Below are 24676 nucleotides of genomic sequence, written 5' to 3' on the forward strand. Positions count from 1 at the left end.
TTTTATATTGTTTATTGTTTTATATGATATACGTAGCTATTATTGTAAGATTTATTTTATTTTAATATTCGTTTAACTGGGTGGAAGGTGCAACCCATACTGTAACACAGATTCCCGCTAGCGGATTAAGAATATCCGCATTCAAAATATTAAAAACCTAGCTGCAGGATATTTCTGTTTAACTGTATTATTTTTTTATACTAAGGTATAGTGTTTTAAAATTTAAACAAAACCTCTTTCAAATATCGTAACAGACGCTTGAAGAGTCCTTTTAATTTGACTTGGTTAATTCAGTACCGAGTTGGAATATTTTAAATTGTAAAATAAAATGTGTATTGTATTAAATGATTCATTTATACGTTGACTAAAATTAAAAAGCGTTGGCGACCATCCACACGTATAATAGTCTTTTTGGTGTGCAAATAGTTGAGTCAGATTATAATACGAAAGACAGCGAAACTGTATTTGCGAAAACCATTTTCTGTGCACAGGATTTTCTATTTCTGTTTGTGTAAATAGTAGCCACGAATTCACGACCACATTCTAACAATATATACATATACAGAGTACACTCAAATATATACACATACAGAGTACACTCAAATACATACATATACAGAGTTACACCTCAAATATCGTTGTTGTTCTCGAAGATACGTCGAATGTCTTAAAAATAAAGTTAAATGATTTGACGGGGCTCACACGTTTCTGTTGTTATTTACAGTACATTTTACAAGTGGATGAATCTGTAATTTTATGTACTATATGAATATAAACAAAAAATCGATGGTCTTAAAATCTTGTAAAAAAAGTCGCCTTAAGCAAAAACATTTTCCATTAATAAATTAGTGCCTTGAGGCAATGCAACTTCATCCTCTGGAACTTTTTCATATGATTAATAATAACTATTTGGTACCGAGAACGGCATGATACCGGCAGGGCAACGTGGACATGGCATCATTTTACCGGTTTCGTACCGGTCCAAAACCAGACCAGGAATAGCACGATAGTGTGTTCCAGTCCTTGATCGAATAAATTCGCGGGTCACGTGCCGAAGGATCGCGAGTACGACCGTGAAACGGACAGGTGAAACAAAGCGGAGATCGTGCTGAGGATCGCCGATATTAATCGGCACGCGTGGAGGACCTTTCGACAGTTTGAATCTCCCGGTGTAAAGCACGCAAGATCAATCGTCGCCGGTGTTCATCCTCGGGCAAGGATCCCGCCTCGCGGATGCTCCTTTTTTTTCTATTTTTCTTTTTTCCCCTCTCAGGCGTCGCTCTTTCCGCGCTCGTTTGCATACGAGCTCGGGCGGGCGCGCGCGAGAACGAGAGAGCATGAGCACGCGTCGATCATCCTCTTCCTCGTTCTCTCCGCCGCCGTTTCGCCGGCAGCCAGAACTTTTTTCCCCGCTTTTCGTTTCTGTCGCGCGACGAGCCGGTCGGCATTAAAAACCAACCACGGCCCCTCTTTCGAGACGAACAAATCAGTGCAAGCGGAACGAACGAAACTCTTGCCCGCAAGCTCCCGGCGAACCTGCGGAACGAACCGCCTAAGGGCGATTTTAACGTGTTGTGCCGTGACAAGCGGCGAGCCGAAACAGCAATCCTCGGTTACGCGCGCCGGGACGTGCATGCGTGCGTCGTCGGTGCATCCCTGCATCTCTCTATGCATCTCCATCTTTTTCTTCTCGAACGCGTACGCTCGGCGGTTTGAATTCTTTCAGGTCCTGAAGTTTTACTCGCGTTGCGATCAGAGCTGGGCTACATTCGCGGAAAAAATATTTCGAATGCGATTCTAATAGACCCTTCGCAAAGGAAATGAGATAGTATTTTAAATAAACAATTAAACGGTAAAGCAAATATTTTATTTTGATCATCTGGTAATCTGAATCATAAATTAATTTACTACCATGATCTGAAAAATTAAATAAAATATGTTATTCTGACAAGCACAGTAAAGTATGAAGTATTTTAATCATTTAAAATAAGAAACTTAAAATAGTTTGTTTTGATAATCTGAAACGTAAAACTGGATTTTGATAATCTGAAACAGAAAACAGAATTTTGATAACCTAAAATATAATATAAAATATTTTATTTTCATTTTTTTATTTGTTCTGTTGTATTAATAAACATACACAGATTGATGGAGTCATTTTCAATAAATATTAAAATATTTGTGCTTCATGATTATGTATTAATCTGTTCATAATTCATTTTAAGAACTATCTTTCATGTATATTTATTTTCATTTATAGTGCAAATGGAAGGACTTTATCAATGATTTCAAAATTTAGCACAAGTATTATTTATGCATTTCAAATAAAACACTACTTGAAATAGCATTTTAAAATGTTTGTAATATGTCAAATCTTTCATTCTCGAAAAAGGAAAATAAATATATATATCCATGAAATAAAATACGTATATGCGTGATGTAAAATAAAATATTTATTTACTATCTACAATTTCAAATAGTATTTTCCTAGCTCTGGTTTGGATTGACGGAAATATACACAGTGGAGCGTGACTGTAACCACGCACGCATTTTTCAGATTTTTATATCGTGAAAAAGTCAGGGAAAAAATGGTGAATAACGAACTTAAGATATCAATAAACATTGATGTTGTCTATGTATATTCATATCAAAATGATAGCCGGGAATATTTCAAATTCGTTGGAAAGCTATAGCACCTGGAAAAGGATTTTTTTCATATACGTAACGCCACACTCTAGCGAAAAGCGTGACAGTTACTCTAGCGAAAAAGAAAAAGATGCAATTTTTACGTGTACAGAGAATATGATATGGGAGTTCCTGAAATTGTGTCTCGTTAACAAAAAAAGAAAGGACGAAGAATGGAGAACATAAAAAGAAGATATCCTTCGTACAGAAAGATAAGCTGCACGTAATACTTTAACTAGTTGTCAAAGAATTTTAAACGAATCTGAACTTATTTTTTGCTGGACTGTTCATCGTGATCGTACATCCATTTCTAAGTTTAAAGGAAAAAAAATTCATGTCTCTACCTACACTTTTAAAACTTTATGAAACATTCGGATTATAGTATATTTGTGAGAAACATAAATAAAAATTGAGATTATGTTTTCTATATATTATCGTTTTCTGCATTATTTTTTCTGATGGAAGAAGTTCAATATTAACGATCCAGATAAATTTAATTGATACATCGTTGGGGAATGGCTATATAAATTACTATACAAATGTCACGCTTCCTTTTGTTTATAAAATTATTGATATTTTATTCTCATAAATACATACGTAAACGCTAGTCACATTTATTATTCGGTACGTTTAGTGTTAACTGTTTTTGTCTCGATTTAATTTTAATGAATTTTTATGCTAGTACATTAGGTGTTCCATAAGTAGGTATACCATAATTAGGTGTACGTTAATCAGGACTTGTGAGATTTCAAATATTCGAGACACTAATCGGAGTAGTAAGTTTCAGGGTTTTATATTTTGTGTTAAATTAAATAGGTAGCTTGGATTTTAAGGAATCTTTTTGATTGCTGGTTCGACAATTAATGCGTTAACCCTTTGCGATTAAAAGGCCACTTTGATCCGCCATTAAAAATTAACACGCCATAATTTCCACATTATTGACTTTCTTTGTATACGATAAATTACTAAAAAGTCGAAAATGCAAAATGGTTGGTTGTAGTTTCAAAATAGTGTTGAGCACAAAGCGATCATAATGACGACAAGTTCATTTTCGTACACCGTTTAGGACAATTCCGGAACACTTTGTTTTTTACATTTTTAATTACATTTTCCATAATCGAGAAATATGACCTGATTTAATATCAATATTTTCGTGTCTACTTTGAATCAACTTTGATTTCGAAAATTTAAATGTTGGAATTTCCTGGAAAGTGTACGAGATTGAAGATTTTTTTACAAAAATATTTCAACACATTTACAATTTATTGATTATGCACAAAGAACTGATAATGGAAATTACAGTGTTATGGTAGCATGAAAATGTTACAAGAAACGTGCGTCAAAGTACACGATGATCTAGAATGACTTGTAAATGCGAGACTATTTTTTTATTACAAAAGTTTTTAATTATAAAAGTATTCCATCGATTAGAGTATTTCCTTCGTTTTTAAAAATATTATTTTATATTAACTATAAAAAATTCATTGCAAGCAGTTTCACGTTAAATATTTAATTACATTCATTTTTCAATTATTTCACAACCATTCAAGAAATTCTATCCCTTTATAAACAATGTAATATACAATAATATTTATATGCTATATAGGACACACTGTACTGTATTAAAAAAGCCTTAATAAACATAGATCGGTAGGTCAATCATTTCTGGGATATAAACATCTCTGGTTGTTAGTCTCCTGATTGATAACAACTGTGGAATATTGATGTAACTATGTAATTCTAGTAAGAGCCACAATCGCCAATTCACAATTGGCCGATTCTCGATGAAATCCATTGTCGGTAATTGAATGGCGACATTCAGAACACGTTTCATGAACGCTGAAGTAAACATTGCATGCAATAGAAGCAAGTAACACAATCACGATGCCAGCAACTAGAAATGTTTATATTTCAGAAACGCTATGTATACTGAGACATGTTTTACTCCGTACATCGTGTCCTGTATGCCATATAAATATTAAATACTTTCTTTTAAGACACAGTATATCAATAAGATTTTATTGAGTATACATTATGATTCTTAACACATTAAAGGCGGGAGTCGTAGTACTACGATTCATCTTGACTGTAGCTTGAAGGCGGGAGTCGTATTAGTACGGTTTGCAACCATATCGCGCAATCCATGCACCACTTTACATTTGTATTTAGTATATTTTGTGGTTTGCAGCGTTACCTAGCATACCTTCGTCAAGATCCCCCGCCTTTAATGTGTTAAGATAACTTCGATTTACTCCGCATCCCCATAATACATAAATTACTTAGTAAAAAATGATACTATGATGATACTTACATTTCGCCAAGTATAACAAAATTAATTAAGTCATTCGAAATCAGTGGATCCAGAACAAATAAAATCTGAAGTCATAGCAATATTGAAAATTGAATTAAACCTCATTCAATATCTGCTATCCGCTCGACAAATTTGATCAACGACTGCGTTTGATAAAAAATCTGCTGACGACTTTATCTGCGACATCCTGTAACCATGTTACAGAATACCGATACGCATTGACTTTCAAAGTAATCAGATAGAGTAGAACAGCCAGCGCACCTCCGCTACATACTTTGAAATTCTAGATCATCTGTGCCATTTCTTTCCATGCCTCGGTGTCGCAGCTTTACTTCGCATCTGATATGTTAATAAACGCGCACACGAACACACGTGGTCACAGATGCCGGCTGTTTCGGCATTACTCGTACACCGTGCCGCCGCTATCTGCCACCCTTCGTACGGCTTCTCAATTATTCTCAAACAACCGCCACGTTCTGTTCTAATACCTTCGGGGCATTAAATACCCAGCCGCCGTGTGCATCTCTACGCCGAGGCCAACGAGGCGAGTTATTATTGTCGTTCCCCGGTATTACGTCCGGTTTCCATGCTGCGACGAGCCCTGCCGGCGCGGCGGAAGATTCGCGTCTGCGGCCCGAAAAAAAAAGTCCGATAGAGCCAACAATTTCGTTTGTACGTCGATAGAACTTTTCCCCGTGTAATATACGAGCACACGTTTATAAGGACACATATTCGTGTGCGCAGAACGTCTGATAATAAACGAATGCCATCTATCCTACGCGCCACGTTCGAGAAAGAGATGTAACTGCTGCGATAATTCTTTGCATACGAACAAGCTTTTGTTAATTCCAATAGAGACAAGTCCGCCTTTCTGGAATTCCCGATGGCGCACGGTGTGACATTTCGACAATCGACGAGGATTTAATTGCAAAATTGTACGTCTTTAAAAAATTTCCACGTTACCTTCGGTTTAAAAACAATATCTCAATGATTCAGAATAAATATTCTTTTTGATATTATTTGCATCCGCATATGATAAATTAGAGTACGAAGCGAACTCTCTGAAAGTGAATGGTTACTGACGTAAAGATAATATATTCTATTGTATATAAATACAAAATAGTATATATTATAATAACGGTGATATTAATAATAATAACAATATTTTTTAATTAAACTTACTAAGTCATGTCAAAAATAAGTCACCATTCTAAGTAATTATAATCAAATGCATAATGATGAAACAGGAAGATAGTGATCGAAAAATAAATCCCCCTAGATTATCGCAATATTATGCCGTGTAGCATGGAAACAAAAAAATATTCAGACTTGTGCTACACAAGTCGGAAGTGTGATGTACACTGTTGCTCAGCCGTGTTTGGAATCTTTGTCTTTTGAATAATGCATCTCCGCCTTTTCAGCGAGAAGCTTGAAATCGAAAGAGAAAATCTTCGAAAGGGAATATCTTCCATTTCCTGTTTAAACTGTTTAAACAGTATTGTTCTACAATCGATTCGATACTGCTGAGTGCAAGTGTGGACCGATAGAAGTGTGTGCTTTATTTATTCTTGCTCTAGTAAAACTATTTTAGTTAAACCAGTCCAGTTCGAATTCGGTTCATTTTATTAGGAGTAACGTGCCTGCGCAATCGCCATCTTCCGTTAAAAGCAGGAAAAGGACCGTGTAAAAAGTGAGTTGGAGTTTAAATAGAGCACGTATTTCTGCGAGCTGCTCAAACCAAATGAAATCCACTTAAATGGAATTAAATCATAAGATAATTTGCATATATTATTCGGTAACACGAGCGGGATAAAGAGAGGGCAAATCGACCTCGTTACGTGGCAGCACACACACAGACGAACACCCACACCCCCCCACACACACAAACACACAGCGTATCAGTCGTTGAACCTGCGATACCTATGAAACTTTAATATTATCAATAACATTAACCCTTTTAATAAGATTAGCTATCGTAAATAGGCGGACCATTCTATTACCAGGAGCAGCATTTGTTCGCGGCGATAACCGCACCCAGCGGCCACTGTGAGTTCGTCAATGTTAATACGATCCTGTTCGAATAATGGCGTACGCGTAATGACGCACGGTCGAGTTGATAAGCAGCGTTGATGCTATCGCTTTAGGCTTAACTGCTGTCCATTACGGGCACTGTAATGCGAAGACTACTTTCAGCTAATACCATAGAGCGGTATGAGCTAATACGTACGTTGCAATAAAGTTAATGCATCTGGTGCGAACCAATCCTTCAAAGAACGAAACGCGGCCGTTGCCGAGCCGCCATACCTTGCAGCTCGCTCGCTCCGATATCGCTGGTGCGCCCCACGTCGGCCAGGCTCATACGAAAACAACAAATTATCCCTCGTTTCTGATGCAGCACGTTCCATTACGTCGCTACGCTTCACGCTGTAACAAGGCCGCGGATTAACCGTGGGATTCGAGCCCTTGTTTTCGTCCTTATAAAATCTTGTCGGGCTGCGCGGGCCTCAAAGGTACAAAGTAATATGTGACGTTGTCGTGCAGCTGATGTGGGACGGTACTTCTGGGCTTAATCAAAATTACAGGTTCCTCGGTTTTGTACAGGGAGGCGGCAGCCGGTTCCCGCATTTGTTGGATTACCGTTTTAATCATTCAGTAGTCTAATTCATACGAGTTTAAACTACCACGTCGTTTCGCCGGCGTTCGCGGCACTGTCGTTTTGCGTTCACTATTTCGCTGTGAATACTCGGCACGCGAGAATGGAATATTGCTCGTTTAAATAACATATTTAATTATGAATAATTCCACGTTTAAAGTCTATTTACTCGATCGATATAAATTCATTGTTCGTTCGATAATTGGTTTGCATGTGATTGTTCTTATGGTCCAAGGAGAATGAATGGACGATATTTCAGGCGGCCGAGGTTGATAAACATATAAAAGGTTCCTGTTGTTTAATATAATGTACATGGTATTGCTACAAAATAAGGCAAAATTATGACTCATAACAGTATTATAGTTATGATAATAGTTAATATAATAATAAAAAGAAGTAACAAATTGGTAGAAATATCAGATACCATGAATGGAAACAGTATAAAACTGAAAAGTATTACGATATTAAAATAAGCAACAATTGAAAATAATTTTCTAGAGATCGTAAGGACAAATTTCGAGTGAACTACTATTTGCGGCTTCTTCTCTGCAGTTTATAGATTATTATGCATTTATGACATTTTATTATTCATTTCCTGAAACAACATTACCAAAAAGATATAGAATCAATTCTTCAGATTATTCAATCAGCAACATCAACATGTCAAACATTCCTACATACAATGATTAATCATCAATTGACTTCTATTGTAGTGATAGGGGCAACCATAAAAATTTCGAAGAGAGTCGTCAAGATGTCGTACAAAATATTCAAATTTGTAGCATTGTGCATAATAGTTAATATTGAAGTAACCTCAAAAAATGGCAAAATTCACTAAATATGGAATTTTTCAGCAAACATAGGACACTAATAATAGCTACAATAGTTCCCTAAAAACCAAACGAAAAATTCCTTTATCTTTTATTTCGACAACCAATGTTGAAAACTGCATTATCATATTATCTTTAGTAATAAAATTAAATAAAAATTGAACTAAACTTGCTTTCGTAAAAAACAGAAGAAAAATTTTCTCATTTTTTAATTATATTCTTTGGTTATAGTATCGTATTTTAAATGAATTTAAGTAACAAATAGTTATTTAGTATTCTAAATAGTTTTGTGACTTCCACTATCTTTGCTCTGTCCAATAGATTTCACTGATGTTTCATGCCATTAAAAGAGGACATCTTAATACTAATTGGGCTACTACTGATCACTCATAATTGGAATTCCACAGGGTTGAAAACATGGTATTTTAGTTTAACAGAAGGCGCCATGTTTTTATAAATTTCAGTCGATACTGGCAGATCTATTACAATAAAAAGCAGAAATTAACGGTTAGAAAAGTTTGATCGAAGCGGTAAACCGCTGCCGCCACGTCTTTCGAATTTACTCTACCCACATGTTCGAGGACTATTTCATGTTTGGCGACATCCATGTACCTTTCCAGTTGGCCAAAAGTTCTGAAATTGCGAAAACAAATAAGAATTATCCTCCCCCAGTTGCACGTCAAACGGATAACCGGCAGCGCGCCACAACGCATCCTCGACGATCATTCAGGAAGACTGCTTCTCAACAGGGACCATCATCAGCCGAAGAGTCGGCGAGCGAGGGATGAGTGCGGCGCACTTCGGTGCGAGACGCGTAATCGCGCGACACTTACACCGACACCCACACCAGCATCACATTCTCACCGCTTGAATATCTTTTTTTGTGCAGTTCCACCCACGATAGCTCCCTTTAGCTTTAACAAGGACCTCGCGGAGGGCGTACGTGCTCAGGTAACATGCATGGTCGAGAAGGGCGATCCGCCGTTCACGATCGCCTGGTCCAAGGACGGCGAGCCGATCGCCGGGGCCGGATCGCCAGGATTCGGCAACTCCGGGCTAACCGGTCACAGACACACGCAGACACCCGTCGGGCTACGCGTTACCAACATTGACGCCCATTCCAGTACCATAGTTATCGAGCGCGTGAGCGCCGCGCACACCGGCAACTATACTTGCCTGGCGCGCAATTCCGTGGCCGAGGTCCTCTGGACGGCCGAATTGATCGTTCGTGGTAAAGTAGACCGAATGAATAACCGAGCTGCCGGTTCTTCTCATGTCCTCCTTGTTCGTCTGTTCATTTCTGTCGATTTCTTTTCCACTTCTTTTGTTATGGTACATCACTTGTATGGTTGATAGCTGGTCAAACTGGAGACGTGACTATCGATTATCGATATTTTATCGATATCTTATTTACGATGTATCGATAATATCATTAACACCTTTTTCAGTGCTCTTGAATTTTTCAATATAATTGTCGTTATTAAAATGGTGTGGTGTTGTCCAGTAAGATAAATGTCTCATGTATGGTTACTAGACTGCGGATTTTATGCACTTTTGACAAAAATGACTGCGACGAGACTGTAAAGTCGTTGAAAAAATTTAGCTTTAGTAAAATGACTAAATAGTACTTACCCTTCATATAATTAACTTTGACAATTTTTGTTTTGCATAAAAATCCATAGTGTAACGATTATACATTATAATTTGCTTTCTGTAAATAATATTTCTTCATAATATAAAACACATAATGAGATACTGTGTTGCTGAGACGAACAAACGTATAAAATCGCGTTAATACATCGTTCAATCCTATAGTGACAATGATTATGTAGTTCTGTCGTAACTTTTGGTGAGAATTGTAAATTCTATATTATAATCATAAACACAAGGTTTCCCAAAAATATTAGAAGTCCTTAAAAAGGCCGATTCTTGAGGTGATTTGAATTAATTTTTCCCTTAACGAAAATGTTCTACGCTATTTTATTAACGAATTATTAACAGAAACGCTATGTTCTCTTCTAAGAATGGTCGATTATGTATTAGATATCTCTTTAGCTGAATCAGTTGTGTTGTCTGTAACATTCCTGTAATCAGTGTAAATCCATATGAATACATATGTAGTAATAATACTTTGTTATATATTATAATTATACATTGATCACATACATTTCGGAGCACCCGTTCATCTTAACGATATTGTCGATACGTCGAATTATCGGTAACATATTGATGTTATCGATATTTATCGGAAACGGTATCGATAATCACACCTGTAAGTCAAACCAAGCACTCGTTACGCTCTTCAAACGCAATTTCTTCACCACCTTTCTGTTACGTTTCGTTATTGCACCTGGCAGCGCACCCTTTTCTAGATATTCTCGATATATTTGCTGTATACCGAGCGGTTTATGCAAAAACAAACGATCGACTGTCCTACATAACGTTGAAAATGCGAAATAAAAGAGCATCTCGTGCGTGTGCAAATCCACGTACATACGTTGTGAATTTTTACATATTTACGGGATACGAAAATTATGTGCAACTTGGAAAATACAAAATTCCGTAAAATTTAATAAACTGTCAGCAGCCTTCGTTCCGCTGAAGCTCGCGCCAGGTAAAATAGAATTTTACTCGATTTTTAGTTATATATCGTTTATCCGCGGAAACGTTTTATGGAATGTTCAGCAGTTTAAATATAAGTATTACTTTGTTATAACGTGCATATTACAATTGAAAATTTTACCAAACTGGATATTCAATTACAGCACAGTACTGTATTTTACGCGATAATTATGCACTTTCTATATTTCAGTTTTCATTATTTGAGTAAAAATTTGTTCAAGTCGCGTACAATGAAATCTTTAATCGGTCTCTTAAATTATTGAAGTATCAAATGGAAGTATAAAAATAATTTTATATTAGCACAGAATAGTTATAATATACATTTTTATTGACAAAGTTTATATTTTATTATTGATAACATTTCCTTTCAAATTGTATTATTCCCTTTAACTTATTAAACGTTCGTTGAAATAAAACTTTAAAACTGATTAAAAATCAATACTTACGGAATTATTAAATCAGAGCTGTCAATACTATCGAGTGTTACGGCTACTTAATGTTTCATTGTTTTTTTATTTATAAAAGGAAATGTCTCACTCAACAATCGCATCGGACAATAGATTAGAGGTTTCTTCAATATGTTACCACTTGTAATTAGTGACAAGCTTATTTTAATTCGTCATTCAATTCTTGATCTTTTTTAATCTGCGGCAAAAGCTTTTAACTTCGAAAGTCAAAATGTAAAAAAAAACATTTCTGGTAATTCTTATTTCAATGATTTAAATTGCTAATTTTATGAGCACGTGGCAAAAGATGGGATGAAAGATGCTGAAAACAGTTAAAGGATTTAATTAAAATGCATTTCTATTACCATGATCATTATTTCGCTATTGAGAGTGCAACTATGCAAAACAAAAAGTAGTTTAAGCAAATGTTATTCATTTTGACAAAATCTATTATGATAATAAAAAATGCTATTTTATTTAAAAAAATCTTAGTGAGAATTTGAGAAGTGAGAATTTTTTCCAAATCGAATATGACAAATATTTTCTAAGTCTCAATCTAAATGCGCTTTTCTGCACAGCTAATAATAATATTCGCCCATTCTCATTCTTTTTATGAAATATATAATCCCTAAAAAGAATGAAGTCGATGCATTCTATTTTAAGAAAAGAAATTGTAACGATTAATTTTGCACAGCTTTGCAAATAAATATTTCGTTATCATACAAAAATCGGATAAAATGTATATCTTAGAAGTTGGAACGTTCTCATAAAAGTTTTGAATAACGAACGAAACCTAATTTCAAAGCTCGTTTCGCATTTTTAGCGGCGCAGTCGGACCAGTCTGTTTGCGGCGGCCGACTCCGTGCACATTTCTATTCTATATTGTTAGCGTTATCACTGTGTAATCACGCGTAACAGCCAGCCGTGCAGCCGCAGCCACCGCCGCGCGTATTTCAAGTAGCACGACAGTCTCAATCTACCTAGGGCTGCGAATTCCATCGAGTATATAATTCCATCTCTCGATTACTCAGAAAACGAGGAATCGGTTTTATCTTCATTTCTCTCCCGCACACGTTCCGAGCAATCACTGCTCGCTCCGTCGAGTGCTAACACGAATAAATCATTCGTACCGTTTACACAAGAGGGAAACGTTCGGCAATACAAATTCACGCGCTCGTACATCACCGGGGCACCGAAATACTTTACACGCACATAGACACACACGGCCGTCACGGTACCGCAGTATTATAGAACAGAGAAACGCAGCTCTAGATATTCAATAATCGAGACGATCCGCGCGAAAACGCAGCCGCAGCCGCCCAGCCAGCAACGCGACGCACCCAAAGCACTTCAGCACCGCACAATATGTATATGATAGCGTTTATCCATCACGATCACCGTATATATGTATAATGTGTCTATGTATAGTTGTGTATTTCGCAGGCGCACCGACTATCAAATCGCACCAGTCCCGATCTTCCTGTTCGAGGAGGTACCGCGATCATCGCAAGTTATCTCTTAGCTTCTTCATCGTTGGCGTTGACTTTAACAAACCATGGTGAACATATCTCCATATCGCCATATCGAAGAGGTTAAGCGAAGCGCAATTACCAAATAGTTTTATAGCGTTGGTAAAGGAATAAGACACTCGACATATTTCGTAACTAAGTTTTAGTAGAACTGATACATTGTATATATGGTGTTCTATAAATCACTCGCAATTCGGAAAAGTCCTTGAGGTTATTTGAAGTAACTTTTTTCTTGGCGAGAATGCAATCCGCGGCTTTGTTTACAATTAATTAACGAAAAACAATGACCAATGAGAGGTGAGCTCGATTGACGCAAAGTGGAGCCAACGAGCAGACCATGCTCAATTCCGCTTATTGGCTATGCCGCTTTGCGTCAACTGTTCCTGCCTCTCATTGGTTACTCTTTTTTGTCAATAACTCGCAAACAAAGCTGCGGATTGTATTTGCGCTAAGGAAAAAGTTACTTGAAATGATCTCAGAAAACCTTCATTTCGCGATTACAAATGACTTTTAGAACACTGTATATGTCACATACTATCTCTTGCGTGAATATACAAAATCTTAAGCTCTTGCATTATACAAAAGAAAAAAGAAAGAATAACACTATCAACGAAAGTTACTATTTATTTTGAAGAAATACAATTTAAATTTAGTAATATTTCTATATCATTCTATACAATTTTTTATTCGTTTTTACTATAAATTCTTCCAATTAACTTGTTCAAAACTTGTGGAACAATTCTTTTATAAAAAAAATATGAGAGTTTTAGTATGAATTGCAGCATGTCACACTGAAATTTGTAAAAATATGTGCAACAATTTTTTTCTATACAAAATATCAGATTTGTCAGTATGAATTGCAGCATTGTCATGCTGGAAAAAAAATGTAATCTCGAGCATCAATCATGTTCTGCATGAAGCTTTTATTGTTCTGTTACCATTTTAACATACTTAAAATCATTTACACGATTTGACAAAACGTTTATTTCCATTTTTTTTCTAATAATTAGTTTTTTTACGAAAATGTCTCAAAAGCTAATTTTGATAAGAAAATTATTAACTAAAATAATAGGTTTGTTAATAATATTATTAAAAATCATTATGTTTAAAGCAAATGGTGCAGGAGTAAAAATCTACTTATCTATACCGTAGTCAATTCTAACAATGTTCAAAACATTATCGCTGTTTAAAACCTATTCTTTATTCAAAACTTATCAAAGTAGAACAACAACAAAATTTAATATGACTTAGTTAATAAATACAACGTTAATTATATCCAAAAACAAAGCAAAGGGTTTGGCAATTGGTTACACCTTAGTAATCAACCTCGCTAAACATTTATTTAACGCTCTTCCTCGATAAATTACAAAAAGGCTTCCATATTTATTCGCAATGAAACACTTAATGACAAGAACGGCACAATACGAAAGCAAACTAAATGACTTATACATTGAACAAGTTAATGTCATTTGGTTCGCACATTTCTTTCTCAGCCGTTCTACTGGTATCACACGAAAGATTTTGTATGCTCATGGTATACGATATGTACAAAGTTCCCCGCATTCAAATATAAATAATTACGAAACACATCGAGTGTCTTATTCTTGTGTCCAGCATTGTAAATCGATCGATCGATATTACGGCGAGTTCGCACGTGTCATCAGAGTTCGATGACCCGGAACCGATGATCGCGGTACTCTCCGAAAGAAAGGGATTCTGCATGAAAGGGCACCAGCCACTTTTGCGAAATTCGGCTTCGGCGTAGCACCACTTCATCTTGAATTTTGTACGAGTACCAGCACCAGCAGCAGCAGCAGCAGCCGCCGCCTCGAAGTTGAAGTTGGAGTACCGACTCTCGGCTCGTTCACTTAATAAGCACACGCATATATGCACCGACACCTTCTGTTCGTTCGTTTTCGTTCTCCTTTCTCTCTTTCTCTCTCTCTCTCTCTCTCTCTCTCACACACTTTCTCTCTCTCTCTCTATTTCTATCTCTATCTCTATTTCTATCAATCTATCTATCTCTTTCGCTCGCTCTCCTTTCTCTCCGTTTTTTCTTTCCTTTTTCTTAGCCGTTCCGTTCAGTCGATTCTGGAACACTTGGCACCGATCCCTGCCGCGCGAACACTTTCCCCTCACTGTTTCCCAGAGATCTCTCAACCCCTACGAGAACGAATAAAGTGTCGTCGATTCGACGCCGCGCGCTGCGAATAATTCCCCCATCCCCCCCTCGAGCATTTTCGATTTATTGTAATGTCGCGGGCCCCGACAAAGAGTCACTGGAAATATCGCATATGGAAATGACCGTGCGTACGAAATCACGGGGAACTATTCGCCGCGCTCAACTACCCTATAATTCACGCGACCGAAATAATTGGCCGATGCAAATATTTGATGGAGACAAAAGCCCTTGCTCACAATCCCACCACGTGTATGTACGCAAATGCACAATCACAGCATTGTTCCTCACTATGAAATGACCGCACAGCACTGACATTTGCATTGTTCCGTTTCACTGTGCTCGCCACCACACCGTGTTTCTCGTTCACGTTATTTAGGCCTGTTTCTGTCACGGATCGAGGAACCCGTGGAGCACCGTTTTCTTCTTGTTATATCTCTCTCACTCACTCACTCGCCTTCTCCCTCCTAACTTCTCTCTTTCTCACCGGATCACGATTTCCGCCTCTTCGTTTCGCGCACCGAGACAGGAAGAGAAAGAATCGGCCGACATATTTATCGGATATTTCTCCGGTGCTCGCGGGTGCCGGCGCGACGAGCGTCCGTCTGATTTCTCACCTTGTCTCGGCCGCGCCAGCCCTTTAATCACGTCTTTTGTTTCACTTTGCGCTGAAGTAGGAAGTTGCAGTAGGCCAATTCGAGAACTTCGCTCTTGCCTCGGCGCAATAAGCTTACACGAGGACGCGATGCCATTTGCAATCTTGTTTCGCCCGGGAGACACCGATAATTCTCCTTGCTGGTTGCACGGAGTGGCATTATCTCCGGGATTGTAAGAACCTGTCTGTTCCGTTCGATATCAATTGATTATTCCCCAGGAAATTCAGCCGGGACTTTGATGCAAATTTTTCATTGATTCTTCCATTATACCTTCGTACAAACGGTTTGAATACTTGTAACGTGGACAAAATACAGTGGCTTTTGAGTATAATTTATCACGATGCAATCACGAGGAGCAACATTTTGATATCCTGCCATTTTATCTAGCTGTAATCATACCGTCGGGGATTGTTAACGCGATTCTCTGATTATTGAATATAGGAAATGTGGAAGATCTAATGAAATAGAATGTTACGCTGATTATTAAATGCTTGGCATAAACCATAGAGCAGTTTATTAAAAATTGTAAAACAATGATTTAAAGTAAAATACTATTCACTTTTATTTTCTCATTTCACAGCAGTATTATGGCTGGCCAAATAATGAAATTTTTCAACACGTTTCTCACAGCTTAAAACGTGATACATTTAATTTGCTGAATCTAATAGTTCTTTTTTTTTAAACAAATACATTCACTGAAATAATTTAGGTGTCTATATGTAATACAATATATGAAATTCCATTTAAAAATTTGAACGTGATCTCCATCCAAAAATTCTCGAAGTTGATCAAATAATTATTATTTCCACACCATATATAATTGTCGTGTATACATTTAAACTAAATATACTGTATAATATTTTACTTATTAATAACACCTGGTAATTTTAGTAGTTTATTATAAAATTATATGAAATGTTAGAGTATAATGAATTACACATTGCATCATCGCATCTGTGTTCTACCAATTTAACTTTTATCTACTTAAAAGCTACTAAATTGCCGCAGTTAAGTGGATTCTGTCGTAATTCCAACGAGATATTTAAGGAAAGATTCAACGAGGAGACCATTGCACCGCGTAAATTGTTTCCAGTGGTCCAAACAATCCTGGCACCGGTGCAACTCTATTACCAATCTATCGTAAATACAGGTGTCTCCGATATATCGTTCAATTAAGAGAAAAGACTCGTCTGGGACAGTTCGCGAACTAACGACCCCCGTCTGCGATAATTGCATCGGTGGAAGAATAGCATGGGAGGGGAAAAAGGAAGGTAGGACGACGGTCGGGCCCATTAAAAGTCGTTGGGATCTGCAAGTAAAATGGTCGGGAAACGAGCCGACGAAATTTCAGATGGCACCGCGTCGCCGCCGCCGCCTCGAATCTCCCCGGCGCGAGGGTAACTAACGACCGGTATTATAAAACAGTGCCACCCCGTTGGGTGATGGAACCTCAAGATGTTCGCGCCTCCGAGGGAAAGTCGCGATTGGTGCTCGATTGTCACGCGCACGGCTTCCCGACGCCGGTGATCGCGTGGCGACGCGCGAGCGGCAAACAACCCGGCGATTATCGCGATATCCTGGCCCACGAGCACACGCGGGACGTCATGATACACTCGAACGGGTCGCTGATCTTTGCCAGGGTGCAGGAGGACCATGAAGGCTTCTATCTGTGCGAGGCGGTCAACGGAATTGGCGCTGGTCTCAGCAAGGTCGTGCATCTCACTGTAAATGGTAAGCAAGGAGACATCGGTGCAATTATATCCTAGGATAGGATAGCACCTTTGGTACACGGATCAAAAATTGTTCAACCCATAAATTACATTTATGAGATTTGGAGAAAGAATATTTTAACATTTAAAGGCTGCTTCAATTTTTTCAACATAGAGGATGGCTGATGAAAAAATACGTGTTGAGTACTTCTTCAAAAAATATTTTTCAGAAATGTCATCAAAATCGATGTATGCAGTCATTTATAAGACTGGCAAGGCTGAATTCAGTGAAATTTTTGAAAATCGTTTTAGAAGAAAGGTTGTATATAGTTTCAATTATTCAAAAATAAGAAATGATCGAGATCGGAATTTTTTTCTCAAAACTCTCAAATCAAAAAGTTCGCAAAACTATGTTTAACCAAATGATGCATATTTTGACTAATAAAATACTCATTTGATTTAAAAAAAAAACAATAAATCATTCTTTTCAAGTAATCTAACTTTTCGTATAACACAACCTAATATTCAATATTCAAAAAAGTATTAAAGAACCTGTCTCATAATTCCTCAATTGTTCACAATTTCTAATGCTATTAAAATGTTTCAATGAGAAATTCTTTGGTAATCTTCTTTTCTCAAGTATATACAATTATGACGAAAATTATGCAAAGTTCAATTAAATCTAATTTGATCACTGTTATAAGATAATACATATTCACTATTCACATGTAAACATCGGTTTTTCTAGTGTTATAGAAAGTTACCAAAAGCATGATGTATTTAACGTGCATTAGAAACTGGCATGTATTTGAAGATTTCAATATGAACGACTCACACCCGATCCCTTTGATCATCCCTCCCTTTAACTAAGCAGCGAATAATTGTCGTTCCGGATTATTTGCACCCAGTTCCGGCGAAGTTCGTGGAGAAGCACCGCAATCAAACCGCCAGACTCGGTTCGAACGCGTCGTTGCGATGCGAGGCGAAAGGCGATCATCCGTTAAAAATAATTTGGAAGAAGAACGGCATGCAGTTGGAGCAGAAGCTGTCCGATTATCGTTACCTGCTGAAGGAGGACAACACGACGGACGGAATGATCAGCATCCTCGAGTTCTTCAGCACCAGCCGCGAGGACAGCGGAAAATACGTTTGCATCGGGTCGAACGAGCATGGCAACGACGAGATGACCATCCGTCTGTACATACAAGGTATTCACGGTTTTTATGGCAACTGATATTTCGATAGTGAACTGAAAAAACGATATTCTATTATACACACACGTTGTCCCTAAATTACAGTACTTCTGAAAAATGAGGGATTTCTGAGCTAATTTGAATTAACTTATTTCATAGCGCAAATTCAATCTGCATTTTTTACGAGTTATTGACGGAAAACAGTGATCAATAAGAGGCGCGAGGTGGTTCAGCCAATGAGCGTGCGAAGCCCGGTTTGGTTATTGTTCTTCGTTAATAACTCGTAAACGAAGTTGCGAATTGTATTATTGTTAAGGAAATGGTTACTTTAAACGAACTCAGGATCCCCTCATCTCTAGAAATATCATGATTTAGGGACACCTTATGTATTCTTATATTTCATGTTTAATATTCAATATTTCTTGAATTTGCGTTCAACGAAATTCCCTGATGTAGAAAGAGATATATGTTTTCCATCGACGTTATTGAATTTCCGTGTGATATGTTATATTTTCAACGGTTTATTTATTTTATTGTATAGTCTTTCATTTACAATTTATCGACGATGTAAAACAATAGACGAAATATTTATTAAAAATTACCATTCAATAAGAACTTAAACTATAGAATTATTTGTGGATAATAAAATAATTAATTTCACATTGATTGATTTATGGAAATTGAGAAAGAAACGAAAGACGATTTACGTCGTACAAGCGTAATAAAATAATAACTATATAAAAAGAATAATAATACGCTAGTTGATTGTATAATCATTAAGTACTGTCTCGAGGTGCTGGAAATGATATTACGGAACAAAAACGAAAAAAATGTCACATGTGAGAGTTTTTCTATCAGTGTAATACCGAGCATCATCGTTTGCAAACTAACCAACTACTATTAGGTAGGTAAGAAAATAATGTCGGATTCCAAACTATATCTTTAAATCGACATATCACAAATCGGAATAAGTTCATTTAATCAAAATAAGATCCATTACAATCTATACTTTTATGTCAATAAATTGACAGTTTGTTAATTCCAGTAGCGAAAAATTCTGTTGTTCTATAATTGATAAATTCTTCGAACGAATAATACACGAACTTGCTTGGTATCCATCACGAAGTTAATAACTTCAAGTGATTGCAAATTAACAGTACAAACAAAAGCATAGCTATCAGCATGCAGCACGAAATCTGCACTATAAGACGACATTGGAAGGTGAACAGAAAAAAGTGAATTGTTGTCCCAAAACACGCGTCAATGTTCGAAACTTCGAAAACCGGCATTAATTTCTTACCAACCTAATATTAATCGATTTTCTCCAGTGTCACTTTTTCCTCGGATACTTTTATTTCCTTTCGAAGCTCCCGGGGAACTTTAAGTCCGTGACATATCTCCTTTCCGCAGTCGGGGATTCATCCGCGCGACGACGCCGCGGCCGGGGCAAGTAAAATAATCGCATCAATCTCGGTTCGAAACTCAATTATTAACGTTATCCTTGAGCATCGGCGCCGATCGGCAGCACCACCGCCTGGAAAATCGAGATAAGACCGGCATAAAATTGCAAACGCGTTGCGTCGGGCGGGGAATTCAAAGGGGGGAGGGAGGGGGTGCATTTCTCCCTCCGCCGTTTTCTTTTTTTCCCCCATCGATTGCAGCCGATAATCCTGGGTAACAATATTATCGACATAATGCGGTGAGTCGCGGCAACGAAACAATTCCGATAATGTTTCCGGGTTCTTGATATTTGCAGATAATGTTGTCGCGCTCTTCGTAATTATCGTAATGTCTACTGGCGCTCGGCGACTCGTCCATTTAATTTAATGCGTCCCGCACACAAGCGCCGAGCGAACGACAGAAATAACCGCGTACACGCTCGCGCCTCGTCGCGAAATGAAATGCGTTTCGGCTGGACGGCTCCCGTCCTGTAGCAACATTTGCACGTGGGACACAGAGCGCACTCTGCAATCGGTAATCGAGATGGCGATCACTAACGATCTTATCACGTTCTGGAACAGAGCCGCCGGATTTCCCACGGAGTCTTCGGGTCGTCGAGAAAGGCAGCCGGTACATCAACATCAGCTGGATGACCAGCCAGGATGGCAACAGCCCCATCACGCAATACATTATCCAGTATAAAACCGAGTCTGGCAAGTAGATAATTTTGATAGATCGTTCCTTGATGTGTCCTACTTTTAGACTGAAAGCGATGCTTTCCGAGAATTTTTCCAAATAAAACGAAGCACTGCTGTCCGGAGCTTCGTGAATTGTACAGTAACGGACAAAATACTGACAAAAAAGAAATACGAAAAAAAAATGGTAAAATAATGCACTGCGATTGAAGATCATTTGGAGAATCATTTCTTTCGCATATCCTGATTTGTCCAATGTTCATGAGCCCTCACAGATGCAAGTTTTATTTTTCGATTTTGTCTTTGAATAATCTAAAGACGTTCACTAGCTACTAAAAATAATGAAATAATATGCGACATTTTCGAAAATAATAATTGTCGTTAATACGTTAAGTGTAAAAGTATGCTTCTATCCATTTTTCAAGAAAGTATGTGTCGAGCTTGTTGTTAGTTAACTGTTACAATATGTGTGTAACTGAAATTGCATTGTCTTATGATCGCTACTTATCTATCAACCATTTTAGACAAAATAGAGCTAAATAATAGTTTACCATTTAGTCAGTGTGACTATTTATTGATGGTGATATCTATTGAAAATGTTTGACAAATTTCATATTTTTTAAATACTTTCGGATACCCTATAACGTATTATTTCGTGTCCTACAAAACCAAAACATCAAAAAACGACATCAAAGTGACGAAGATAATACGTCAAGGGATTGAGACAATTGATCAATATCTACTTTGTAATTGAAATGAATTCTTTTTTAAAATAACGCGACTAATTCTGCACAGAAATAACTATTCCACAATACATACTTTAAATAACCTTTCGTTACGGTGCGAGAGTTAATGCGAAACTGTTTCAAGACAATACAAACACGTACATATTTTCATATTAGATGTAAGTCTTTCTGTGCAACTTTTTAATCGCATTATACGTGGTCAGTGGTGCAATTTTTAGTTCGCGTAATAAGGAATTCTACGGCATGCAACCGTTATAATATGCAAAGGAATGATTTCTTCAAGATATGAAATTTTAGAAGATCGTCGGAGCAAAGTTTGTTGTAAAGTTCTCGCGTCGTCATTGCATCAGTACCAAAATTGAAAACTCAAATTAGATTAAAAATGATCTGAGGTACAACCTTTGGTGAACCTAATATTGGTAAAATATAGAAGACGAGGGGAAAATGGAAGTTTATGAAGTGAACAAGTTCGCGGGAATCAGGTAGAACACTGTTAAATAATCGGATTCACTGTTAAGTTTTCAATGCGAAGGCGGGGACTTTGATAGAAAATAAATCCACAACATTGAATAGAGGTTCTTTAAGTGGATGAAAAGCTTTTGTGCTGTTGCGGCTTTTTTAAATTACGCAACAATTTCCTTCCTCGCGGCGATATCTTAGACTCCCCGTCGTAAAAGTGAATAAACTGAATCACAGAACCTTAATAGATTTTTAAACAATAGAATTTTCTCCCTCTACTTGTCGTTAATTTTATTATCTTGTGATGAATACTGCGTTATTTTTCTTTATAAATTTTTGCACCATTTACAAACACGTGAGACATTTTTGGTCCCATAGATTTTTTAATTACATACACAGATCTACTCACACGCACATATTTTCAATTTTTTACATTTTGTAAGGTAATGTAATATACATAATACAATTAAATACAACCTTTTATTTCTAAAAAATGATACCATGGGATCGTGACACCTGTGTGATACTTTTATTTACTTATAACATGAATACAACTTTGTGTTTTAAACATATAATACTGTGACATTTAACACAAACGTGCTATTTCTTTTTAAAAACTACACGATGCGATCATATAATGCAAAAAGCAGTGTTTTTAAGAATATTAAACTTCATGTCACTGAAAACAAAAGTTACTATAATATTTTAATATTTAATCTTTCACTCTAAAAAGGTTGAAGCTTTAAAATTCTGCGGTCAAACTTTTCTACGAACAATCATAAATTTCATTTACCTTATCGCCCATACTACAAGGAAAGCTACTTCTTCTAAAAAACTACAGTACTTTCGTAAAATGAAACAAATGTGTACACACAAAACACAACCACTGGCAAAAATAGATCGATCAAAGAAACTCAGTATCCATTATTATCATTATTGAAATACTTAATGTAGAAGACTTGTTCATTAACGAAAAAAGCAAATGAAATCACAGAGTTTGCCATTTTTCGCATAAGCTGTAGAATGAGTTAATTGAACTTTCACTTGAATAACTTTTAATCATACCCAAAGTTTAATCACACCCAAAAACTTTGTGGTAAATCCATCACGTTTATCGTTTAAAGTACTACCAATGCTTTATTGCGCTACTAAAATATTTTGTATTATATACGGTAGAGAATTGAGAGCATTCACTGTGTTATTATTATTAGACTGCTGATTTTATGCATTTATAAAACAAACAAACAAACGGAATGCATAACTACTAGCTAAATGAATTTAAGCTAATTTAAACTCTAACCATTGTCGAGACTTTGATTTGTCGATATGAAAGCGTGTGCTGGTTTCATTTATTGTGCAAAAACGTTCGAGGAATTGGATTAAAAAATATATACAAAAAACAAACAGAAAGAAAATATTCTAATTTAAAATGAATGACTTTTCCAATTCAGTTTCCTCGTTAATCTTTTACAAATATTTATGACGCAAATTTACGTGACCACGATTGGAACGTTAACCAACAAACTCGGACAATATTTATTTTCTACAAAAAATCGCAGTCTAGTTATTAACACCTCTCTCGTACTTGCCCAGTATATACACAATATTCTCTCCCGTTTTGTATTAACGTTGAAATTGTTTGTTCCGTAACTGCGCTCGCCGTTTTGATTGAATATTTTCTGACCAGCACGTTCACACTCTGGTAAACGGGGGGGAAAAAAAATCATTTGTTTCGATCGTCAGAAAAGTGTCGAAATAAAAACGGCAGTTTCCTGTTAACATTCTGCGCGTGGCAATTCGCGTTCGAGCGAGAACGGTCCAGAAATTCGTCGCGCACAAGCGGCACACTCTATCCTTCTAATAAAACGTTCGAGCAGTAAAGCTCTCGGATGGTACAGGATTCAGATAACGCCCGGTTACGGATAATGGATAATTCCACTCGCAGCCTGTTTCTCCTGGTAATCGAGGTAATTCGTTTTGCAGAAGTGTGGCACGAACACACGTTACACACGACGGTGCCGGGCAGCCAGGCCGTCGCGCACGTGAGCGGCCTCCGCCCGGCGGTCTCTTATCAGTTCCGAATTTACGCCGAGAACGAACTGGGTCGCAGTCAGGCGAGCGACGTAAGTATCGCTATCCCTAATGCGTGCTATCGATCTTCGTTTTCTCCTACTTGTTGCTGGTCAGGTGTCAGCCTTACCCGCGACGGGCCATTTTTACTCGGTGCCGGTGACTGACGTGCACGGAAGTCGATTTATTCCGGGCAACGTCAATCCGTTACTAAAAAAGCATCGTCGCCGCTGCATTAACCAGCAATTTTCTTGCTCGCTGAATCTCCGCTGATCCGCTTTTAACGCTAAACAGCCGTGTCGATTAAAAATGAATGGGTGCCGCGACGCGACGCGACGCTTGATCGCCTCAAGACGAATTTACCTTTAACCAGGTCGATTGCTATTAATCGCTTTTAAAGCGGCTGTCTGTCGGCGGTGATTCGTAAATAACGCGTTTATTGCTGTACATATA

The 24676-nt window shown here is 37.3% G+C and overlaps 1 protein-coding gene across 1 annotated transcript in view; it reads left to right on the forward strand.

The window, feature by feature from the left end:
- The window catches only part of LOC144475900 (cell adhesion molecule Dscam2), a 265598-nt gene that overhangs the window by 218631 nt on the left and 22291 nt on the right, over positions 1 to 24676 (forward strand). The window contains exons 10-14 of the mRNA XM_078192303.1: positions 9369 to 9710; positions 17337 to 17642; positions 18529 to 18828; positions 20835 to 20966; positions 24137 to 24276. Of these exons, the coding sequence (XP_078048429.1) occupies positions 9369 to 9710; positions 17337 to 17642; positions 18529 to 18828; positions 20835 to 20966; positions 24137 to 24276 (1220 nt within the window). The remainder of the gene's footprint in view (positions 1 to 9368; positions 9711 to 17336; positions 17643 to 18528; positions 18829 to 20834; positions 20967 to 24136; positions 24277 to 24676) is intronic.

The sequence above is a fragment of the Augochlora pura genome, chromosome 10 (assembly GCF_028453695.1).
Source record: "Augochlora pura isolate Apur16 chromosome 10, APUR_v2.2.1, whole genome shotgun sequence".
Taxonomy (NCBI): domain Eukaryota; kingdom Metazoa; phylum Arthropoda; class Insecta; order Hymenoptera; family Halictidae; genus Augochlora; species Augochlora pura.